This window comes from Lissotriton helveticus, chromosome 2_2 (assembly GCF_964261635.1).
Source record: "Lissotriton helveticus chromosome 2_2, aLisHel1.1, whole genome shotgun sequence".
In the NCBI taxonomy this organism is placed as follows: domain Eukaryota; kingdom Metazoa; phylum Chordata; class Amphibia; order Caudata; family Salamandridae; genus Lissotriton; species Lissotriton helveticus.
Window position 1 is genome coordinate 16,312,479 of NC_136060.1, and position 14,101 is coordinate 16,326,579.

Consider the following 14,101-nt stretch of genomic DNA (forward strand, 5'->3'; position numbering starts at 1 on the left):
TTGCAAGACAATTTCCTTACATGGGCTTAGAACCACTTTCATGATCATGCTAATCCAGTGAAGAAAATCGACTGTCATGGTGCAAGGCAAGTGGTGCATGTAATGGTTTAAGATATGCACTATATGTAGTCACATGTCGGCCATGTTAGAAATGTGTAACACCCCCGCTTTCAGTGAACACCTCACATACATTTTTGGGGAGTGCCAAAGATATCAATCTAAACATTAAAACATTGATGGTGCTGGTCTATATAGGAGTGTAGCCTGAAAGTCTATCTTTATAAAAACCTTTGTTGAATTTCAATTGAAGTGCACAATTCTTTATTGGGCATGTATGAAAATGTATTTTACAACTATTTGCCAGAAGTGTTGTTGCATGAAAGGCAAACAAAAGAATCTGGCAGCTCACATTTTGATAAATAATCAGCTAAGTCAAAATGATGCCCAATGCGGTAGCAGCAGGTGTTAGGTGCCTGCAGACACAAACCCAGCCACAGTCAGTTGCAGATCTGCGATTAATGCAGAATGTGCAGTGGCACCTTGTCTCATGGATCGGAAGAGACCATAGCTGAAATTATCCAAGATTATGGTTTCTCTTCAATATCATATGCTGATGACACCCAGATCATCATCTCCCTCTCCAGTCAAACTGATAAGACATCTAACCATGTTAACACTGCCGTAAGGAAGTGGTAGATTGGATATCAGCAAGCAATTTGAAACGAAATGAGGATAAAACGGAGGTGATGGTGGTGGGACCCAAACCAGGGAGGTGGCTAGATTTACATTGGCTTGACGTTCTTGGCAATCAACCTATCCTAAATCTGAGGTCAAGAGTCTGGGGGTATTGCTTGATAACAAGCTGTCAATGTCAAATCAAGCAAAAAAATGGTATTGAATTGCTTTGGCCTGTTAAGGCCTTTGAGAAAGATACTGGGCTCGCTACCAGAATCCTCGAGAAGGATCCTGGTGCAAGGATTAGTCTCATCTCGACTAGAATAGGTAACTCCCTGTATCTGGCTAGCCCAAAGTCAGTTATAAAAAGACTGCAAGTTATTCAAAATGCTCCAGCTCGTATGTTGCTGAAAATGCATAGATGCCATTCTATAACTGCAGCGCTGGCCAACCTGCACTGGTTACCAGTGACTAAAAGAATCAATTTTAAGGTACTGTGCATGGGTTATTGAGCGATGTACCAAAAGGGTCCCAGACTGACTCAGAAATTTGTCACCCCTTACCACCCTACTAGATCGTTTCGTTCCACCAGCCAACAATTGCTCGAAGTTCCCAGGATCAGGAAATCCAGGAGTGGGGGTGCCCTCATTTGTGTTCCTGGTCCCCAAGCTGTGGAGGGCTCTACCTGAGTAGTTAAGGAAAACAGAGTATGAAGCAAAATTCAGAAGGGTGTTAAAATCATTTATTTCCTAACTTCCTGGAAATAGCATATTTTACTTAATCTGGTTAGCTCTGGGAGGCCCTTATTTGGTAGCCATACATTCCTATAAAATAGAATTGCCCACCAATTACGGTTTTTACTAGTATAAGAGAGGCGCACGTTAAGGTCCCATTTCGTGTACTTGCTTTAGGGTCCATGATGTGTCACTCCCCAGGGTTGGATTGGGATAAAAACCGTCCCGGGCACACCCCCAAAAAAAGTGGCCCACTTTGCGTAATGCCTTTCCACAAAACACTACTTCAGCAAAGTTTTATGTAAAGAAAGGGGGTGGGGTGCATGTTTTATCAACTTCACTTAGATTTTTAAAAAATGCACAGATTAGTGCCACACATGAAGGCAAGTGAGACCACTTCTGCTCACGCCCCCTGCCCCCGCTTAATCAGCATACATTAATGGGCCGGTCCAGAGAGAGAAAGGGGGTGATACCTCCGCCCATCTGCCTCTCGTAAGGCCACTCGGGCTCTCACTGGGGTGCTGGCTGCATCTTAAGAGCACAGACAGCCCCCAAGCTGCCCAAAAAAGCATCCCACAGCTGAAACTCGGCTACCGGCCCTTCGGCCATTTCCCGAGTGCCCGCATTACCAATCCGACCCTGTCACTCCCTACATTAATTTGGGAAGCAAAGTTGTAACTTTGTTTTTCTCGATAATAGAGTACTTTGTATGCCAGCGATGAAATAGGACATCTGTGCATAGTCTCTGTTGTACATTTTACTAGCTGTCCCTTCTTTGGCTAGCAACACACTCCCTCGCTGCACTGCTCCCACAGCCGAATGGCTAAGGGGGGCACACCTCTAGCTTAAACCAGGATGTAACGTTTCATGCGTGGTGCAATGCAGTGGTGGGCTCCTTAAAAGCAGAGTCCGTGCACTTTCTAAAAGCAGGCTCTTTGCTGTAGCTGATCGCAGTATGTATATCCTTTGATGCTAGCACGTGCTAACTTATTGCAAAACTGAACGTGTTGTCATCATTCAATAAAGTATTTGATTTGCCATCTCATGCGCTATAGCACGACACGTTAAGCAGCACAGTTGTTGCAGTCTGAATGATGAAAAGCATACCCGAAGGAACTGCGTAAACCCGGCCTGCCATGTCAAGGTATTTATCCTAACTCCCCCAATTAGCACTTCACAGCTGCCTAGCAACCATTGATTGGTTAGAGGCTCAAGAAGTGTTTAAACCTATTAAACAGCATTAGAAATGATATTTTATCAGCATAAAAATGATGGGAACTCAAAGGACTGCAGAATCCAAGAGTAAGGCCAGAGGGGAATAACATGGACAATAGTTCAAAGCAGGAAACTCAATGTGTGGAGTCTTTAGTAAAAATACATTTCCTGGCAATTTCTCTAAGTGAAATAATTTTTTTCAAAAACAACTTCCGAGGCGCTCGATTTTTCTTACAGTAGGTTCTGCGCGACTTACACCCACAAGAAACACTTGTCGGTCTGAACTTTCATTGTAATGATCTGAACAAGGAAACCTCACTCACAGCAACGTAATGAATGTGTTAATTGAGACATTATCTTTTTCAAAATAAATCAAATTAATTTTGTTCATTTGATGTTTGCGGAGTATAGAAAATATTATTTTTTTTTACAACATGTATTAGCAAATGCTTTAAAAAGTCAATTTTCAATTGAAACCAGTTTTGGAAACCGCAAACAAATTGTGACAGTTTTGTGGAGACATAATGTTTTCACGACTTTGTGGTGCACTATCCATTAGCTTTGTACCTGTCAGACTTTCGAAGCAGCAGACCGCATACCCATCCTCCACTGATAGTTTGACAATATTCTTCCATTAACCAGTCTTACTGTCAAGTAAAATATCCACAGTAAGACACTGACTTCAATCCCAGATCTAGGGCTGTCATACAAATGTTAGTCACCTCAAGACAAATGCTGTAACTAAAGTCGAAACCAGTTATCTGCCATAGATTACTGTGATTAACACTATTACTGAAGCTGATATACTCTGTTTTCTCTCCACAGGCATTTCCTTTTCAAGACAGGAACAGGTACAACACCATTGTTCAGCACGGCAACACCAGGATATACAATGGCATCTGGCTCTGTCTATTCCCCACCCACGCGACCATTACCTAGAAACACCTTATCAAGAAGTGCTTTTAAATTCAAGAAGTCTTCGAAGTACTGTAGCTGGAAATGTACAGCACTCTGTGCAGTAGGGGTCTCGGTGCTGCTGGCTATTCTTCTCTCATACTTCATAGGTAAGAAATGGCACCTCACTCATCAGTCAACTGTTTTGTGAAGCTCTGAAGCCAGATGGTGGAAACACCACTTGGCTATATGTAGTGAATGCTTGCAGAGAGGCCAACAGTCGGGATCATGTGCCTGACCAAAGGACGTATTCATGCATCTTATAGCAACACAACACAAGCGCTGGCCACCATATATACATGTCCTCTCCTTTTGTTTTCTCGTCTCTCCTGCATTCACTGGACTAACCAACCCCACCTTCAGAGACAGGGATAGTGTTAGAGTAGACAAGTAGTTCTATATATTTGCAAAAAAAATTCTGCAAAATCACTATGGTGATGAACATCCGCTAGCGACCCTCCAACCCAAGAAGCCACGAAAGGTAAAACTCAGCGGTTCTTAACCATTTGACTTCTGTGGGCTCCCGCTGAAACTCTACTGGAAGATTGGGCTGCACCCACAAATGTAGCTAAGAACACCAACTTAATTTTTACCCCTCCTCCATATTTATAGAGCTTTTAAAATTGTTTCTATTTTGCATTTTATATTTTTTGAAATGTATAAATACTTTATTAACCCCTTCCGTGCGGGGAACGTTCAGCGGACGTCGCGTGCACTACCTCGGTAGTGCTGCGCACGTCCGCTGAACGTTCCGGCCCCGCCCGCGCAGTAGAACATTCCGCACCAGCGCGGAACGTTCGGCGCAGTGGAGGGGTTAATCTGCTCCCATCATTTAATTTTCTTAAATCACAGACATCCTGAGTATAGGTGTTGTATATGTCCTCCAACCCCCAGGTCATGAGCACTGGTTTGAATTAATATTTGTTATGGTATGGGGGATGGGAATGTTGAATTTTATTTCCTACACCTTCATGGTAGTTTTATTTATCATTCCCCAAAACAGTAAAAAAAAAAGTCCCATTATACTTTGTAGCATCAATAACCTACATAATATATTTTCTGTCCAGTCTATGTGAGGAAACAACAAACATACATATCTCTAAATATCTAGGGGAAATTGCTCAGTGGCAGTCAGCTATTCGTCTCTGGGTCAAATTTGCAATGTATATCCTGGCTGTTATTTTCATAAAATGCCAAGCTTGGGACGTTATTATCTCACTATATTTTCATTTACATCATTCTAATGTATCCCATTGTGGCTGCCAAACTGTAGTTCCACTTATATTCCTGTGACATGACCATTTCTTTCCTTATGGTAACCTGATACCTCAAGTGGTCAATCTTTTAAGACACTTTTTTTCCCCCTGAGTTTTATATAGCACAAACTTGACCCAAAGGTATCGGAGTGCTATACATGAGCACCAGTTTCGTTACAGCAGACACATTCATTTTTTGTTTTGTTTTGTTAGGCACAGGGAGTTTCAGTGATTTGCCCAGAATCACAGGATGTTAAGAGTCCCTGCTGAGACTCAAACCTGGTTCTCAGGCACCAAGGTTAACTGCTCTAGCCGTAAGGCCACATCCTCTCCCTAATGATGTGGGTGTATCTCTTTTAGTGACAGCAATACGTCACTGTAAGAACTAAAGCCTCTTTAAAATCAAACACAAATGATTCAAGAAAATTGCATGTTCTAATTGGCCAATAACTAAACTCCACCCTTCATCCATCGCGCTTGGATTCCACTGCAATCACAAAGCTCGTGATTTTACATTCCAGACCCATCTCCCTTCATTTATATCCCCAAAAGATTTCCAATGAATGCTGCTAAAGAGATACGAAAGCTACATCTAAAATGTACCAACAAGGATTTCTGCTACTGGCCAGCCAGTAGCCTAATGTTAACTAATGCACCATGATTGTTGCAGATCTGTGCATGATCGTTCATGGCATAGAATGATGCATCTTATATGTGATGTCCTTTTGCCATAAACTTACCCCTTATTCTTCTATAATATATTAGAAAAAGAATAAGCCTTAGGCTATCTACTTAAACATCATTGATTATGTAAATAAACATAATTTGTTCATTCATTAGCATATTTTAGGTTATTACTCTTAAAAACCTCACAATGTAAGGCAAGCAGACAATAATAGTAATTGTAAACTTCTGCTGCTTAAACAAGCCCAAGTTAGATTTATTTAGTAGTGTACTTTCAGCATCGAGTCTATGGGGTTTTGCATGCACAGCAGTATAATTACTGATAATCCTCAAGATTTAAGATTTAATGGGATCATTTAGACACATACAAAAACTCACCAGCACATTTTAAATGTGAGCTGGAACATCTTCATGTTTTTGCACTCAATGTTCCTATATGCGAATATTGGACAAACCAGTGCAGACGACATTTACACTCATTTAGGGTACATGCTTTTCCCTTTTTTGCACTCGCAGGTATGATGCGAAGCAGAAGTTCAAACTCTGTGTGCATACAATTTGTGCTCCACTCTACATAGGCGCTCATGCTAAGGGGGTGCAAAATATTGCATTTGCTCATTTCAGCACTAGTGCCAATATCAAAAGTATCTTCCAATTCTGCCAGCATACATATGACGCAAAATCACTCCAAGAACTGCTAACCTGGCTCTTGGCTGTAGAACACTACCTCAACCCTCATAGACAGGAGCTTCAGAAAAACCCTCTGATCTGTGTGTGCTGAAGAACCAGCCCCTAACCTGTGCATGAGCTGCACATATTACATCTATTGCTCAACCAACTCCCTGACTTTATGTATGTGCACATGCTCCAGAAACAAGCATTTGAACCTTGGTCCTCCTCTTCAGAGCCATCCCTTGACTTAGGACGAAGCCCTAATTGACGTATGTAGTGCAAATGTTGCTAAGCCAGAACCCTGGTCTGTGCACGCGCATTAGAGCCAACCCTCCTGACTTGTGGGCATGAGCCGCACAACCCACCCTCTACACTCGCCATGTTTAGAAGAAACTCCCCTGTGGATATTTTACAAGGGTTACAAAAACAACCACTTCACCTGTGGACATAGGCTGGAGAACCAACCCCTATATATGCTTCATAACCAGCCTCTTAACCTGTGAATGTGCTGGAGAAGCAACCCTTTGAACTATGTACACAAAACATATTTGTAAGACTGTGGTCTAATGCTTCAGTACCATATGCCTGGCCTGTGGGCAAGAGTGGCAACAGAACCAGCATCCTGTCCTTTGTAGTATAGTAGTTACACAATCTTTGGCCTTTTATTGGTTGCTATACTCTCTGCCTCTTTCAATCTATGTATGCAAGTAAAATTACTTTCCTCTCTCGATGTGGTGTGGTTGAAGTGGTTTGTAGGGTTAGTGTTTTTCCTAGTGTGACTCATGAATTAGTTACTCATGCAGAATGCTCCAAATATGTATCAATTTGCCTGCGCACTCACTGTTTCATGAACAGTGCAGTAGGTGATTTTGTGCAGTTCTGTTTCCTGCATAAAGTACCAGCAAAGGCCCATAGGAGGGCTCATGCTGAGGAACTTCGGGCTTACATCTAGCAGTGGATGATCTGTACCTAGGTTCCGAGAACCCCTAGAAAACGGCCGCAGTATGGAGAACTCTTAAGTTTCACATACAGATGGGCAGCCCACAAATTAACAGGGAGAGTATAGTTAAGCCTAGGGTCTGGCTCGAATCATATATATAGCCTGTGCACGAGGGTAGCCCTTAAAGTGTTTGCTTTGTATATTGTACAGCAAATATCATGTAAGAAATTGTAAAGTCTCTTCAAAATTAAAAAAAGCCTTATTTATATCCCAAGTGTGAGCTCTACCATTAGTTTGTCACATTATGGCACAGCGAAGTACTTATTAAAAGTGAAACTTTTTAAACCGGAACCATTTGTGACCTAAAAGGCAAGACAGTTGTCCTGTAAACCCCATACATGGCCCATATTATGGAGCAACATTATATGAAGCAAACATAGTAGGTTTTTGTACAAATGGTATTCTTAACACAAATTTGGAAGCGCTTTAATTCACAATAATCAAATAAGGAGTTTTGGTGAAATAAAATATATGCCTAAGCTCACACAGTATTAGTGCAGAAGCTGCGGTTTATCCAGGTAGTCTGGTTTCACTATGATCAAATAAACCACTTAAATGGTTCCTATTTGCTTTAGTATGTTAAGGCTTTGTTTTGACCTCTTTGTAAATTTGTTTGCAGTTTTTATGTAGCCGAACTTGATTGAAACATTTTGGAGCGCTGTGCATGAGCATAAGTTATATTACACAAGGCCACATTCGTTTTTTATAGGTACGGGGAGATTTAAATGATTTGCATAGAATCATAGGATGTTGAGCCAATACTGAAACGTGAACCTGGTTCATCAGTCAGCCGCTGTGGCCATTAAGCCATATCTGGGGTATAGGGAGGGTGTCAGGCAGAAGCCATATGAGAACTCCGCTTGTTATGGGCTTGATGTTCCAACAGGACCTCGAGGTGAGCAAGTGGCGGACTTCAGGCTCGATTCTGGGTCGAGCTTTCTGCGGCTCACCCACCTCAAACATTCAGTGGCTCTGATTTCATGAGTGACTGCAGGGATGGCACCTCTGTTTGAGCAGAGGAGCCTTGCCCCACTGAAATGCCCACAGAGATGAAAAATAAAATGCTACTTAAGTTAATTCATTACCATTTTATTTTCTCGTGACCCCGTGCCGAACGGAGCATCAGGATGGCGGCAGGACTGCTGCTGACTGGCAGCAGCAGAGAGAGCAGGGCACTTTCAGTTTAAAGTGCACATGTCTTGCAACGGCCAGCTACAAATACACGCTTTAAACCTCTCTAATCCAGCTGTCTTAAGACATAAGTCTCTAGTGCTCTTCTGAGAGCTGATAGGGGCCACTACCACCAATCCTGGCGCTGCTCTCATGCTGCCCTTAGGGCATGTATGTGTGCCACATGGCACACAAGCCACATGGCACACAAGCCAGAATCAGGGGTGCAACAGGGTGTCAAAGTGACACCCTGCCCCCCTTGACAATTTGGTAATTTTACCGAATCGGATACCGATTCGGTAATTGCCATTGATTCCTATGGGCCCCAAGGCCCATAGGAATCAATGGCAATTACCGAATCGGTAAATACCTAATTTTTTCCTACATCTGATTTACTGAATCTAGAATACCGAATCGGTAAAGTTCGGTATTCTAGAGTTGGTAAATTAGATTTACCTACATCGGGCCCTTAATCTTTTAGGAGGCTGGAGCATTACGACCAATTGTCTGGCAGGGTATTTGCCGTCCCCTGCATGCAAGGAGTTAAACGTAGGTTTACACCGCTCAGGAATGAAGGGAGTCCGTGAAAGTTGTACAACATCGAGTGCTGAAACTTGGCAGACATTCCACGTGTTCCTCGCAGTGAACCTTTATAAAATGCCAGTTACTGTAGGCACTTAAATTGTATGAAATTTCCATTTGGTTTCAATCTCCTGCTAAGTACTGAAAAATCATTTATTATTAATAACACATCCTAGCCGCCAATGATATTTTTGCATGAGGGAATCTTTTTCCCCTTATTGTTGAAAACATATGGCCCTTTGTAAATCATAGGTACAGATTGAAAATGTCAGAGGTGGGAGCGAGGACAGCTTTACAGCTCTCATTGCACGCCAGAAAATAGCGTTGACTCTGAATTAATATTTACACGTTCCTGCGAGTGAGTGTAGAGTACGTGCAGCAGCACTCTTGGTCACACCAGGTTTCCATAACGCATAAAAGTATAATTAGCACACTCATTTGCCCCCTCTTCTCATCCTGTATCCCTTCCTCAATGCATCACTGCCTGCGAATTACACAACCTACTCTTCTGCAAAGGGTCCTGTAATAAATAAAATGTGTACGGCACGCAAACCTCATCCTATACCCCCTCCTCCATGCTATACATTATACATGAGTGGACAATAGGTGAGTGCATTATCAATTTACAGCGTTGTTTCTGGTAAGCATCTCACGTGGACACTCTATTTTCTGGGCTGAAGAGTTGCAGGAAGAGAAAAGGCACTGTCGAAGATCACACGTAGCATTACATTCTTGAATTTAGGAAGCTGCGCTCCTAGGCCGATACATTTAGACTCAGTAGTCAGAGCAGTCCCTATGCTGACCCTAAACCGAAAAAGGATTTTAACCTTAAAAAATGCCATATTTATTGTGTCGAGTCACCAGTTTTGTTTGTTCAGTATGCTTTTTTTGTTGGACGAAGCGCCTTATTTAGAGTAACTGATTGCAGACTGATTCTGGCGGTAAGATGGAATAATAATGATCATTATTAGCCCAGTGCACACCTCAGACAAAACTGTCTCTTTGGACTTCAGTAATAGCTGTCATTACGTAACACTGGGGCAGATGTACTGTCTGGAACGCGCAAAGCCATTTGCTGGGCGAAAATAACACACCTTTGCAAAACTGGAAATGCTGATATTACAAGGCACTGTACTAACATTTCACGTGCGAAAATTGAAATTGCTACCTTTCAAAACGCAGTAACTTTGTATTTTTGTCATTTTGCTGCAACAACTCATGTAGGTTACACCAATAGGCATATCACTTCAGTCATAGGTTTGTTCTGATCCTACTCTGCGAGAAGTAGTTCGTTTTAGCAACAATGTGTTAACACCCCCTCGCCCGTGATCTTTTAGTGTACACCGACAGTTCCACCCCCTAACCATTCAGTTTGATAAAAGTTCTTCAATGATACTGTCCCTGAGACCAGCCATGTCCTCTCCATTGCTCTTACAACCCGGACTTTCCAACCGGATCACTGTTATGCATTCAATCTTCCTGTCCTAGCTGCCCTTCCGTCTCCGACCCAGCGCCTATTGGGTGGCCATTTGCTGTTCCCTCCATTAACAAGCCCATCATTTCCCGCCACATTTCCCAGCTCTTTTGAGCGTCCTTATCCGTCCGGACCATCTTCATCCCACACTCTTCCGCCAGACCCCATTCCAGGAGGTCTTTCCTCCAGGAGTCTATTGTAGGTCCTCTGCACTCATCAAATGTATTGCTACTCTTCTTTTAGTCAACAGTGTGGCCAATAGTGTGTATCTATACTGGGTTATTTGTGTTGTGGAGGGAGTAATCTGTTTAATGAAGAACATTCTGTTGTTCTTGTCATACCTATACTCGTGACAGTATTAACCGTTACAACTATTTGGTCCTGGTATTCAGAGGTATACAAGACATGGTCATATGCAGAAATACAGCGTAAAGTGTCCTACATTTGTGTCATGTGTTCAGTCAGAAAATTCAAATGTATTTGCTTAAATCTGGCACTGCTGGACACCTCATGCACCAACCCACATGTTTTATTCCATTCACTGTCCACTACTTATCTCTGCATATCTGTCTTCCATACCTATCTGGCTATCATGCAGACTGCTTTCCAGTCATTTTTCATAGCCTTAGAAAAGTCTGGAAACTAGACCTCTATCTTATCTGATCAAACTTTTCAAACGACCTTCCCCTGCACCTCAGAACAGCCTCATCGCTCCAGCAATTGAGGAAAGAACTCAGGACCTGGCTGTTCGAATGAACCGATCACCACTGAACAGTTAGCAATATCAGTGCCTCCAGACCCTCTTGGGTGATTTGCCATGCTTTATAAATCCTTGATTGGTTGATTGAGGTCAAGAAGAATGCAGCCTAGGGCAGAAAGTGACTACCTACATCTGCATAAGAGCATTGCTGTGCAACATGCTATAGTGCACATTGGCAACAGCATATTGCACTGATTTGGTTTAATTGAAATTCATGCTTAAAAAAAAGTTTTAGGATTCTTATATGCCGAATAGCCTGTCCTGTTATCTCCTCTGGGTGCTTCCTCCCTCTTCCGACAGGTCGCAGGTCTATCTGTGCCACCATTCAGAGGCGCATAGAGGCTATCAAGACGGATGGGTATGATGGGGGCATAGCACAGCCACCTGGACTTCTAGTCCGTCTTTCTGTGCAAAAGGGACTGTTTTAGGAGTCAACTATGCAGAACTGGCTCTGTATTCCTCCACAGCTCTTAAGTGACTCTAATTCAGCTCCGACAGCTGAATAGTTCAGCTAGAAGGAGACACTTTGGATGACCATCGGTTGGGCAAATAACCCTGATATCTGCCAAAATAGCCAAGAAATTGGTCCCCTTAGAAGTCAAATGTAAATGGTTGATGGTCTATAGAGTACTCTTACTGGACCCCGACAGACAGCATGATGGTATAGTCATAGCAAATGTCTATTTACAGGGGGAGAGAAGATGCAGAATATAAGTTAGTACTGGAAAATATTCAAAGAAGATATATATGTTTTAACGGACTCATACCAGGCATACTTATTCATCTTGATGGGAGACTTTAACCTCAAATTAGACCCCTGCAGAGTTGATCCATGGTGCAAGGAGCTGCTGTCCTCATACAAGATAAACACTGTCAGTTTCCCTAAGGTTGGTCTTGCAGCACACGATATAGCCCTCTGGAACTTTTTGGGCTCGATGGGCTTAGTCTGTATAAATGGAAGGATGGAGGCCAATCAGCCAGCTAATCGCCCATTTGAGATAGGTCATCAACCATGCCCCATAGACTATATCTTTTTTCAGGCATGGAATTTTTAACAAGTTAGGGGCTTTGAGGTAACAAGAGCTGAGAGAAGTGATAATTTCCTCTTAAAATAGAACGAGAAAATAAAAAAAACAAGAGACAGTCATTCCTGTACAAATGGATTACCGCAAGCGGCTCACCACTCTCATTACAGAGAAGCATATGGAAAAACTGGCCACCTTTCAGTGAATTGTTAGAAACTAACCCCAATACTAATAATTTAGGATGGTTTGAAAATGTAACTAGCCAACTGGTCCAATGTTTTAAAGGCAAAATAAAAAGAAACTGTTTTGATGAACATAGGAAAAAGAGAAACCAGAGTAGAGATAAAAACTGGTTTAATGAGGAATGTTGGAAATTAAAAGCGAGTATAAGAAGAGGGGAAAGAAGTCGGAGGCTAAAGTAAGATTTGGAGGTGTTCAGTCACCTTCAGACGCTAAGGAAATCACATAAAATGGTCATTAGGAAGTAAAAAAGAATGTATAAAAAGATATGCTGGGGAAACCTATTGGCAGCAATAGAATCAACAAATATAAAACAGTTTTGAAAGCTAGTCCAGGAAGGCTCAGACAAAACACAGGGGACTGTGAACTGTGAGGTGACAGAAGATGCTTGGGAGGGATACCTGGGAGAAATATATGGAAAATTAACAGACCCAGTAAGAAAGAGAACTACATCTTTAACAGGTATTGAGGAGGATATTAGGTCCCTCTTTACAGCAAGTAATGTCAGGCGAATTAAGGAAACTTAAAACTGACCCAAGCCACTGGTCCAGATAACCTTCCAGGAGTGATTATAAAGATCCGGCCCGATTGGTGGGCAGAATTCTTCTTCAAAATGTTTGTTGGTATACTAGATGATGGGTAGATGCCTGAAAGCTGGAACGGGGTAATTATTAGACACATCCATAAACGGGGAGGGGACGGGGGACATGAAAGCTCCCAAAACGTATAGGTTAATCAATCTACTGGATGTGGGAGAAAGGGTCTTTGCAATAATAATCATGGGAAGACTTACTGAATGGGCCGTAGAAAATCAGATTGTGCCTTCGGAACAGGTAGGTTTCAAGGAGGGCCACTCTACAGTTGATAATTGCTTCTCTCTTTGGTCCATTGTGCGGAAGTAGGTGGAACAGGGGGGTAGTTAGTTTGTTCTGCTGCTTCACCTACTTCCAAGCGGCATTCGACGTGGTGGACCCAAACAGATTGTGGGAGGCATTGACGAGGTGCCGCATTCTTAAAGGTCTTCTGGCCATAATCAAAGAGCTACATAGCTATAACTGGGCCCAGGTTATCTTGGATACAGAGCAGAAAATTTTAATTGGAAATGGGCTAAGACAAGGATGCGTCTTGTCCCCCTTACTTTTCCCCTTATTCACAGCTGATCTACAATCTGCTTTGGGCACGGCACAGGGTGCCAGACCTATGCTAGATGGAAAACACAGAGCTTGCCTGCTTTATGCAGACGATCTTGTAATCTTAGTTTGCTAAGAAAGTTGAGAGCATTCAGTGAATACTGTAGCTACAAAAAACTTATAGTAAATATGCAAAAAACTAAGGTACGGAAGTTTGGTAAAAAGCCAACAAGATTCAGCTGGTTCCTGGGCCCCACAAAGTTGGAAACAGTAAATAAATACAAGTATTTAGGGATGTGTTTTGAAAGCGTATTTAGTTATGCTACCACCGCAGTTCCAATATGGAGCTGAATTATTATATGTAAGTGGTAAAAGTGGATGGGATATTGAAGAGTGGAAATACTGAAAAAACGAACTGTCCCTTCCCAGGTCTTCAATGATTCAGGTGGTAAGAACGGAGAACGGAATGGTATGGGATATAATGACACATACGGCATTAACAAGATTCTGGCAGCATTTGGGCTCTAGGG

The 14,101-nt window shown here is 42.4% G+C and overlaps 1 protein-coding gene and 1 long non-coding RNA gene across 3 annotated transcripts in view; one reads left to right on the forward strand and one right to left on the reverse strand.

Moving 5' to 3' along the window:
- The window catches only part of TENM3 (teneurin transmembrane protein 3), a 1,441,545-nt gene that overhangs the window by 1,212,048 nt on the left and 215,396 nt on the right, over positions 1-14,101 (forward strand). For both annotated transcript variants that reach the window (XM_078677989.1, XM_078677990.1), the window contains exon 8: positions 3,450-3,688. In XM_078677989.1, coding sequence (XP_078534115.1) covers positions 3,450-3,688 — 239 coding nt within the window. The remainder of the gene's footprint in view (positions 1-3,449; positions 3,689-14,101) is intronic.
- Positions 1-14,101, reverse strand: part of LOC144821234 (uncharacterized) — a 381,583-nt gene that overhangs the window by 347,994 nt on the left and 19,488 nt on the right. The gene's annotated exons all lie outside the window — the stretch shown is intronic.